General features: G+C 44.2%; 1 protein-coding gene across 1 annotated transcript; it reads left to right on the top strand.

Moving 5' to 3' along the window:
• The first annotated feature begins 283 nt into the window (after nucleotides 1–283).
• LOC118556330 (ubiquitin carboxyl-terminal hydrolase 2-like) lies at nucleotides 284–9,724 on the top strand. Its single transcript, XM_036132153.1, has 12 exons — nucleotides 284–506; nucleotides 5,092–5,139; nucleotides 5,225–5,342; nucleotides 7,088–7,199; nucleotides 7,285–7,395; nucleotides 7,519–7,583; nucleotides 7,666–7,769; nucleotides 8,002–8,082; nucleotides 8,184–8,262; nucleotides 8,523–8,630; nucleotides 8,714–8,834; nucleotides 9,083–9,724. The coding sequence occupies exons 1-12, from the start codon at nucleotides 357–359 to the stop codon at nucleotides 9,186–9,188; spliced, it is 1,203 nt and encodes a 400-aa protein (XP_035988046.1). The 5' UTR covers nucleotides 284–356; the 3' UTR covers nucleotides 9,189–9,724.
• The last annotated feature ends 102 nt before the right edge of the window (nucleotides 9,725–9,826 follow it).

Raw genomic sequence — 9,826 nt, 5'->3', positions numbered from 1 at the left:
GAGCGTCTCAGCAGTATTAATCCATGTTATTTCGTCATATCTTCAATAGGAAAAAAACAGAAGGAAGCTCAGTATTTGAAAATTTTCATGTTTTGGACACCTTTGTCAGACATATTGTCACTTTAGTTCAGTTATTTCCTAAATGCATATTTTAGATTTTTCTGTAGTTGTTGTCGCGCATTCCCAGCGAAAAATTCCACGAAAGTATCCTTTCCGACAGCCCCTGAAGGCATCACCGGTGGTTTTTCGAGTGGGAGGAGACGTTCACGTCCGCCGGTAAAAACTGCGACGCGCACCGCCGCTGTCACACTTCAACAGTGCTAAGCGACACGGAACACCGAAGAACCGAGAGAACCATGCCGTCCATGCGACACTCCTACACGGTGACAGTCCCGGGACATGCCGCCGGTCTGCTGCTGGACGAACCGGAGCTGCGGCGGAAGCAGCAGCTGTCCCGGTCCATGCTGGTGTCCACCTTCATGGGTCTGATCATCAACCCGGCCAAGGTGAGTCCGGCTCCGGCTCGCCTTCTCCGGCGCCTCCCGGCGGTTCTTCTCTTTGGATCGTTGCACTTATTCTCTTCTGCAAATATGAGAAATCCCTCCGTTTTTATTCATCTATTTTTATTTAAAGTGGCTTTTCCACAAGAATTTAAATTATTAGGATATTTGGAGAAATGCATTTAGCTGCACTTAAATTATATTTGACATAAAAAATTTTTGGATTTCCAAAAGAATTGAAATTATTCAGGTATTTTGAGAAATGCATTAAACTATTTGACATAAATGCAATTATTTTTGTTAATTTTGCTAATTTAAACGGTTTTTAATATCTCTGCACAGAACTAAGAGAATAAAACTCACCTGCAGCTATCAGGCATAACATTATGACCAGCGGGGCTCTCTGACCGATCAGAACCAGCTTTAGCTGTTTATTCCTGCAGCTGCTCACCTGTCGGATCAGACATTTTAAAACTATTGTTGGAGGACATGGACCTCTGCAGACCGGGGTCACATGACCAGACTCACAGGTGTGTTCTTGCCCTCACAATTTGGCCTGTTTGCGCTTGGATAACCACATCTCCAGGGAGTGGTCATAATGCTATGCCTGATTTGGTGTATACTTTGGAACTCCAGACGGCACAACCGGCTTGAAATCATGGAAAACTGGTTTATGGAGAACTATCATCTGGATGAGCCACACCTTTAAGGGAAAACGGCTCCAACCCAACCTGGACCTATGCTGACATTTAACTGCCCCCCCCCCTCCCCCCTCCCCAAGTGATCACTTAAATGAAACTGGTCCAACAACACGAAGTAGGCAAAAAGATCTCAAAATCCAAGACATCAGGGTTTAGAGGAGCCGCAGTGAGAACCACCATCCACCCATGGAGAAAGTAAGGAACAGGGCAGAACCTTCCCAGAAATAAGATGATGGAGATGAATTGTTTTTATTTTAAGTGCAAAAATCTGATTCCATTGGCTAATAGTCTTATTTAGCTGCTCAAATCAAGGAACAAATAAAGAAGAGTTTGCCTACTTTTAGTTCCCTTTTTTGCAGTGAAACAGAACATCATACCTGCAGCCAAATGTGCAAAAAAAAAAAACAGGAAAGATGTGCACAGAGAGCGGTGGGGATAGTAGAATTAAAATGGTACCAATGGAAAGCTTCAGTGCATAGCGCCCTCCTGGTGCTCCTGCATGCAGGAGGCAAGCTGCTGCAGTGGAGGAGAACTGTGCCGTCCTCCTGCAGGCCTCGGTGCTCCGCAGAGGGCTGTTAGAAGAAAGAAAAAACAGCAGACGCCTGAATCTAGTGTGGCTGTTGCGTAACGGGAAGGAGAACTGCTGATAAGGAACCTGTCCCAGGAAGAACACCTTATCGCGGCAGGACAGTGCGCTGGCACGGCGCTCTGCCCACGGCCCGCACATACGCGTGGAAACGTGGGCCTGAGGTGTCGGACTCGGGTCCACGGCGTCCACAGCGCCGCGGGGCGTCTGCTTTACGTAACCAGAAACTGAAGAGTCAGCAGCCGATGCACGTGTGTGACCACGGCTGAAGGAGTAACTTCCCTTTAAAGTCCATCAGTAGTGTGGTTGTAGGGAGAAAATGTAAATAATCAACATCTAACCCTCCGCTGCTTCATTTCTGAAGAGTCGCAACAGATCAGCGTTTAATGGGGGGGGGGGACACAAATAGTTTCAGCACTTTCACCCAAAAATGTATACAGTTAGACTATAAAATGTCACAATTTAACATTTTATCTTTACAACTAGCCCCTCTTAACCATTATATTCAAGCAATGCTAATCATTACACTAATGTTAGTGTTAACTAGTGTTAAATGACACTAAATACTGGCAGAAAACTTCTCTGTCAGTGCTTTGTGTAGCGAGGAGCTGCAGCTCTGCTACTTCAGGCTTTCCATACTTTTACAGAACTAATTTTCCAGACTTCTCAGTCATTTTTATGGAATATTTTACAGTTAAAATATGAACCTATGTCACAAATCTACAGCTTTATTTCTGCAGAGGGGAAGGCTCTAAAAATCAATCCTTCAAAAGCTGCTGGATGGAACCTCGTTATTCCGTTCTTGCTAATTATAAAACATTAATATTAGACTTTTATTATAACATTAATATTCTGTCAGCTGCAGCAGTGATGGAGGTGCAGAACACGTCCAGCTCCTGCGCGTTTATGCCGTCAGTGAAGCCGAGGCTGCTGGTACCGTCTGTGCGGGTCCTGTGCGTCACGCTGCGTGGCTGCAGGGCTCCGGCACAGAATGTTCTCCGGCTCTTTGAAGTGCTGCCAGCCGGTGCGCAGAGTTCACCTGAACGCATCGCCTGCTCTGTTTCTGGACCGGCCTTTGGCATCAGAACGCGCCTGCTGTGTGAGCCCGGTCCTGCTGGGTTGGACCCGCACCATATGTCTGCTTTCAGGAACTGCAGCGCAGGAGCGTCAGGAGTGCTGCGGCGCGTAAAAGCAGCATAACGCCGTTTAGAAAGCCACTAGAAATCAGTGAAACAGCCGCTTTAATGTCGTTGCTGCTTAATCAGCAGTTTACATATAAACATATTTATGTTCCTGGCTCCATGCTGGTATTTGCACCTGTCAGCAGAGGTGTGGATGCGTTTCCGGGCCCAGGCAGCTCGTCGGTCCTGTGTTACGTAACGGAGCTGATGGCTGAGCCGCGTGTCTGCGTCCCGTCAACATCCACAGTCACCGCTGGCGTAAAACCGCCATGCGTGGATCTGTAGTGTCAATGTCAGGTCATTAGGCCACTTTTAAACACGCCCGGGGGAAATGATGACGTAAATAAGACATTTGGACGTTTTCAGTTCACGTCAGCAACCCTGAGGTCACAACTTTATGCTTGTTTTTATTTTTATAGCAGTAAATAAAAGTTTCCCCAACGTGGAACTATTGCTTAAAAAGAAGCTTTACCTGATATTAAATTACTTTATCATAGATGATTCCACATTTTTCTAAATATTCCTAAACTGGGAACATAATACCATCTATTATTTCTAAAATAACATTATAATATAGTGAAAAATGTTTCATCCTTTATTTCAGAAAGTGAAACTCATTTATTATATAAATTCATTACATTTATAGGGAAATGTTTCAAACCTTTATTAGATGATGGTGGCTTACAGTTAATAAAAATCCAAAATTCAGTGTCTCAGGGAATTAGAATATTGTAAAAAAAAAAAAAAAAAGTAAAATATTAAAAACAGCTGGTGTCCCAATCAGCTAATTAAGTCCAAGCAGCTGTTGTTGTTCCTAATTTCATCAGAATGTGGTTGCTGCTTAATCTCAGCGGCAGAAACCAACAAATCGGTTAACATCTGGCAATGAAAAATGATTTATGTTTTCACACATAAATCCACTCATTAAAAAAAAATCAAATATACTACAGTAAACAAATGCTAAATGTTTGTTTCGTTTATTCATCCAAACTATTTGACTTCAGTCCCAAAGCCTGATTACTCCCAAAATAACGTGCCTGACGACATGAAGTAGGCTAAAAGGTCTCAAATAATCATTAATTATTATTATTAAAAAGCAGCGATGTGAAGAAATTCAGGAGCAGAGAAACTGTGGATCAGTGTGGAGAGGCCAGACCACCAAAGCTACTCTAAGAGCACGTTGCTGGCCCACCCAGGAGGCCACAGCAGAACGCCTAAAAGCTCTTAAAATGCACTTTAGTTTATAAAAACTTTATTTTCTGGTATCTGGAGCCGAGTCTGACCGCAGCATGAAGCGGTGGCCAGACAGGGCAGGGGTGTCAAACTCATTTTGGTCGAGGGGCCGCAAACAGCTTAATCTGATCTCAAGAGGGCCACACGAGTAAACTCATTACAAGATTAAATAGAACTAATAAATGTGGACTTGTTCATTTTTATATTAAGTTAATTTCACTTTTACACAATATATTATGAATAACCTCAGCATTTTTAAGAAAAGTATGTGCAATTTCAACAATACTTTTATTCAGTAATTACTTGTGCATTATGCATAAGAACTGATCACAGTGATTATACAATGTTGAAAAACATTTATTCACATTTTTTGGAACTTAAAAACACTGTCCTGCATGACAAAATACATCAAACAGATAAAAATTAAGAAATGATTTGAATTTTTCCACACCTGAAGCTTAATCTGCTAATTAAAACACAGCGCCCCTCGTGGACTATATAGGAACTGCATATTTCCAATTAAACAAAGTACATGTTTTTTTCAATAATTGTTTTATCATTCTCTTCCTTTTATCTTGTCCACTTGTGAAAGTCAAATCTGATGAGCTCTTTGTGGCATCTTATTGCCACATTGCCAGACAGGACACTGGGGGAAAAAAAAAGAAAAAAATTGTTTTTTTTTTTGTTTTTTTTTATAATGATAATGCATTTAGCCACAGGGCCGGACTAAATTGTTCGGCGGGCCGGATCCGGCCCGCGGGCCGTATGTTTGACACCCCTGGTAGTGGCCTCAGACTGGGAGCTTTCTCCCTAACCTTCCTCTCACATCCCGGACCTTTTCGTTCCAGCCGGATTAAAATCTCCTCCTTCCTGTTGTTGTTTCTGAACAGAGCAAGAATCCTCAGGGTCTGGTGGGTTTAAGGAACCTGGGCAACACGGTAAGCATCGCCCAGCTGCACCAGCGCTGCCGTCTGGTTCCTTTCCCCCGGTCTGTTCGTGTTTTAACTCTGGTGTCGGTTCCAGTGTTTCATGAACTCCATCCTGCAATGCCTGAGCAACACGTCGGAGCTGAGAGACTACTGCCTGAGGAACGTCCACCATGTGGAGCTGAACGGCAGGAGCAACGTGGCCCTCATGGAAGGTGGGACCAGCCTCTGATCTGATGACGAGCCTCAGCGACCTGTGAAGCCTTTTATCAAACCTGAGACAGTTTATAGGTCAGCTGAAGGTGTCGTACTGTCAGCTTTATGTTCTTTGTTCGGTTATTAAACCCAAACTCCTCAGATCAACCAGCCACCTGACTCAGTGCACCAGGAAAAGGTCTCAGTAGGAACCGCTTCTGTTAAACGGCACCAGAAGGTTTTGATGCTTCGCTTTTAACCAGTGTTGTATAGTAACGAAGTAAAAATACTTCACCACTGTACTTAAGAGAGAGAGAGAGAGATCCCACCTACTGATTGACTGCAACAAAGTCGGACTTGCCTGGGCTTGTTCATCACCACCAACAGGATAAGAAGCTGGTTCAGGAGTCCTAATTTTCTTAACTAAATGATTCTTGCAGGTGTATTAGCAGGTTTACTACTTCCTGTTGGTAACTATCACCTTATCACTTAACCATGTTCTTAGTATACACCCCCTGGTCTAAATTTTGCCTGCACTTGGTTGTGTACAGTTTTAAATTATATAGCACTGACCTTATTTGTAGAAGGAAAACTGAAAGCTTACAAAAAGGTTGTATTTTCTGTCTAAACTTGGTCTAAATTTCTCCTGCACTTGGTTGTTTATATTATTTTAAGTGAATTTGACTTTCAAAGCTTACCAAAACTGCATTTACTTTGTTTTACTTTTTACTTATACTTTTTATTACATTACTTGAGTACATTTATTTTACAGTAACTTTCATACTTAAGTACAAGACATTTCAGATACTTTAAGACTTTAACTCAAGTAACATTTCAGTCAGTGACTTGGACTTTTACCAAAGTCATATTTTGGAGCGGTGCCTATACTTTTACTTGACTCTGAGATTTCAGTACTTTATACAACACTGCATTTAACGACATGACCTGAGCTCAGTGGACATTTATCAGCTTTTTCCGGCGCCGTCACACGACCCAGATTCAGGGTGGGAACGTCAGATCAGCACACGGCGTCAGAGCCGGCAGCACCTCAGACCAGAACCACCAGACCTTACATTAAACCGCTTCATCCACAGAGACGTGAAAACCTGTCCCTCCTCCCGGGTTTCTTGTTTTTGCTCTTCTTCACACTTAAAGTGTGAAAAGGACAACCTGAGACGCTCCGCCAGCTCTCACACCATCTGCCGTCCGCTTCATGCGGCTCGTTAACGTCTCCGGTCCGCATGTTTTCCAAATGACGTCCAAATCGGACGCTCTGTCCAGTGAATATTTCTGGTTTTTATAAAAGCTCCCTCCCTGAAGATTTAAGTGAAAATCCAGCCCAAAAAATGTTCTGCAAAACATCAATCATCATAAATTATGGAAAAATACATTTCTTAGTTTTTGTATTAAACATGCTGGATGTTTACTCTAGATTTATTCTGGCATGATAAATACTGAAGTAATGAAAGTATTACTGGTGTGTTTTGTGACATTAAACCACCATTAAGGCTAAACTGCTCCATGCGGACCTTTGTGGCCGTTATTTGTTGCTGAAATGTCGGCAGTGTTTTTAAATATTAATAATAAGGGATGCACATAAATCTGGCAGCTGGAGGAGGAGTCCATGTTTTGTGTCCGAGGTTCATTGTTGCAGAGAAGAGGTTGGATGATGCTATATTTAGATCTGCTGGAGCCTTTGTTTTTTTTTAAACGGTCTTAACATTTTTTACATTTTTGTCTTTTTTTTCTTTATTTCCGGCTCCAGAGTTTGCCAAGCTGACTCAGAGTCTGTGGACGTCTGCGACCAACGAGGCCATCAGTCCCTCTGAGTTCAGGAACCAGATCCAGAAATTTGCCCCAAAGTTTGTTGGTTGCAAGTAAGTTTCTTTCTTTTTGACCGTAAAGCCTTTCGGTTCTGCCGCATGAACTCACCGGCTGGAATAAAAACGTCTCCGTCTGCAGCCAGCAGGACGCCCAGGAGTTCCTGCGCTTCCTGTTGGAAGGCCTCCACAACCAGGTGAACCGGGCCACCGTCCGCCGAAAGGTGTCCGTAGAGGACGTTGACCGCCTAGCGTAAGTCAGCGCGTCGCTTTAAATACGTTATTTAGCTTTATTAATATCAATGCTCCTCTGCTAAATCCCTTTGAGCTGCAGGTGTCAGAAAAAACATGATTTATAAGTTTATTTGCTTTGCAGCGATGATGAAAAAGCCAGGCGGATGTGGAACATGTACCTGGAGAGGGAGGACAGTAAAGTTGTGGGTAAGTCTTTTAGAGCAGAGAACGTAACGGCCGTACGGCGACTGTAGAAGCAGCTGCGTCATCCTTCCCCTCCTCCTTCTAGACCTGTTTGCTGGGCAGCTGAAAAGCTCTCTGACCTGCACCGTCTGCGGCTTCCGCTCCACCGTCTTCGAGCCGTTCTGGGACCTCTCCATACCCATCGCTCAGGTGAGAAGATGCACCGCCAGTCAGATTCTGGTCCGACCCAGTTCACCTGAAATGAACCCAATTCAATTATGAAACAAAACCTGAGCTAGCAGCCAGGATTCCTCCCTGCTGATGCCGTTAAGCTCTCAGAAAGCTAAAAAAATAATTTAAGAAGTTATTTTGATTTGGACTATGGACAACTATGAGACCAAGAATGTGTTTTTCTGAGTGGATGTTATCTGTTCCCCCACAGAAGAGCTCTGGTGAAGTGACTCTGAAAGACTGCTTGAGGCTCTTCACAAGAGAAGATGTGCTCGACGGAGAAGAAAAACCGGTAATGGACCTCAAATAACAGCAATCACCTGTGAAAGTCTGCTCCTCAGACATTTTTCACGCATGAGAGATTCTCACTGCCTGTCGTCGTTTCCTTCCCAGACGTGCAACAAATGCAAAGCCAGAAGAAAATGCACAAAGAGGTTCAGCATCCAGAGGTTCCCCCAGATTCTCGTGCTTCGTATCCTTTTTGCAGTCACAGGAGCATTCCAGTTATGCTAACCTTCCTGCTAATGTGAAGAAATTCACCCAGATCAGGTAAACGAGGCAAAGCAAGACGGATGCAGACATAAATGGGTTCAGTGTCGGCCAGAAGAAGCCAGATGGGTGGAATATGGCGTCTGTAGCCGTTGCCTGCTGTTGGATAAATGTGCAGGATGTGGGCGGTGTATTTATCCATGTGAGGCAGTTTTTGGGCCTTGACCCTTCCTTCCCCCTCAGACCTGAAGCGCTTCTCAGACACGAACGTCCGAGCGAGCAAACTTTCCACCTACGTGGACTTTCCTCTCAAAGACCTGGACCTGCGGGAGTTTTCGGCGGCGAGCTGCGGTGAGTGTCTGCAGCAAACGACTCGGGGTTCAGAAACCATGACGGGGCGCTGACTGAGCGTTGTGTCGCCTCTCTTCCTGCAGAGCGTCCCGTCTACAACCTCTACGCCGTGTCCAACCACACCGGGAACACCCTGGGAGGCCATTACACGGCGTCCTGCAGGAACCCGGCGCTGGGGGAGTGGTACAGCTACAATGACTCCAGGTATCAGATCTCACGTCGTCGGGTTACTTTCACATATCGCCTTATCAGATGGGCAGAAAGGACGGGGCGCCTGGTCACGCAGCCTGATCCTGCTGTCGGATGAGAGTGACCTCATTTTGGTGCAACACTCTGCAGCAGCTTAAATTTTATGACCAAATTGGGGTCATCTTTGTGCTTTATGACGCTGTGGGTTTAACGGCCTGACACTGACTGCTCAGGTTAACAACTGTCCTGTGTGTTCGCTGCAGGGTGAGCCCCATGTCGTCCAGCCAGGTGCGCAGCAGCAACGCCTACGTCCTCTTCTACGAGATGGCCAACTCCTCGCACGGCAAGTACCAGACGTGTCGGCTGTAGACGGCGAGGCGGAGGAGTGAACTGCACCCAACTGAGCCTGACCTGGACACAGAGGGGCGGAGAGCTCCCTCTAGTGGAGAGGAAACTGACATTACAAACTGTGAAGACGGAGCAGAAAGCTAAATATTATGGATGGAGCTCAAAGAACAACTGGAAAAAAAAATGCATCTTCATGAAAAACTTCTTGAAAAGGGTCAAGATTGAACAAAAAGTAGTTTTGCAGCCATTTTTGTACTCCCTCCTGTCACTTTCCATTTCAATATTTATAAATTATCTTGAAGAACGTCATGAACAAGACATAATTTATTTTATTTAATTGAATGTATTTGTTGTATGTCTTAATATTAATTAATATTTTTGACTGGAGTGATGGCATGAGGACGTTTTTAAGTGGAAATAATATTTTTGTACAGTATTTATGAACAGCAGAGTGAATGTAATGTGACCGAAGCGTCTTGCATCCTTTCCTGCAGGATGTCGCTGACTTTACACGGAGAATCTGTAAATGATTAAAAGTCATCACTAACTGACTCAGTGTCATTTGTGTAATTTAACCACTTTTTGTCCAGCCATATACATTTATAGCTCTGCTCTGTGAGGAGCCACATCTGCAATTTATTCACATTTATGAAGGCAAT

The sequence above is a fragment of the Fundulus heteroclitus genome, unplaced genomic scaffold, assembly GCF_011125445.2.
Source record: "Fundulus heteroclitus isolate FHET01 unplaced genomic scaffold, MU-UCD_Fhet_4.1 scaffold_478, whole genome shotgun sequence".
Classification (NCBI taxonomy): Eukaryota; Metazoa; Chordata; class Actinopteri; order Cyprinodontiformes; family Fundulidae; genus Fundulus; species Fundulus heteroclitus.
Note: the sequence above shows the minus strand (reverse complement) of the source record. Positions and strands in the feature narration are given on the sequence as shown.

Excerpts from the sequence above, each read along its gene's own strand:
- LOC118556330 (XM_036132153.1), top strand. The coding sequence starts at position 357 with ATGCCGTCCATGCGACACTCCTACACGGTGACAGTCCCGGGACATGCC. Across the intron at positions 7,584-7,665 it reads GGAGGACAGTAAAGTTGTGG|ACCTGTTTGCTGGGCAGCTG; the intron begins GTAAGTCTTTTA and ends TCCTCCTTCTAG. Across the intron at positions 8,631-8,713 it reads GTTTTCGGCGGCGAGCTGCG|AGCGTCCCGTCTACAACCTC; the intron begins GTGAGTGTCTGC and ends CTCTTCCTGCAG.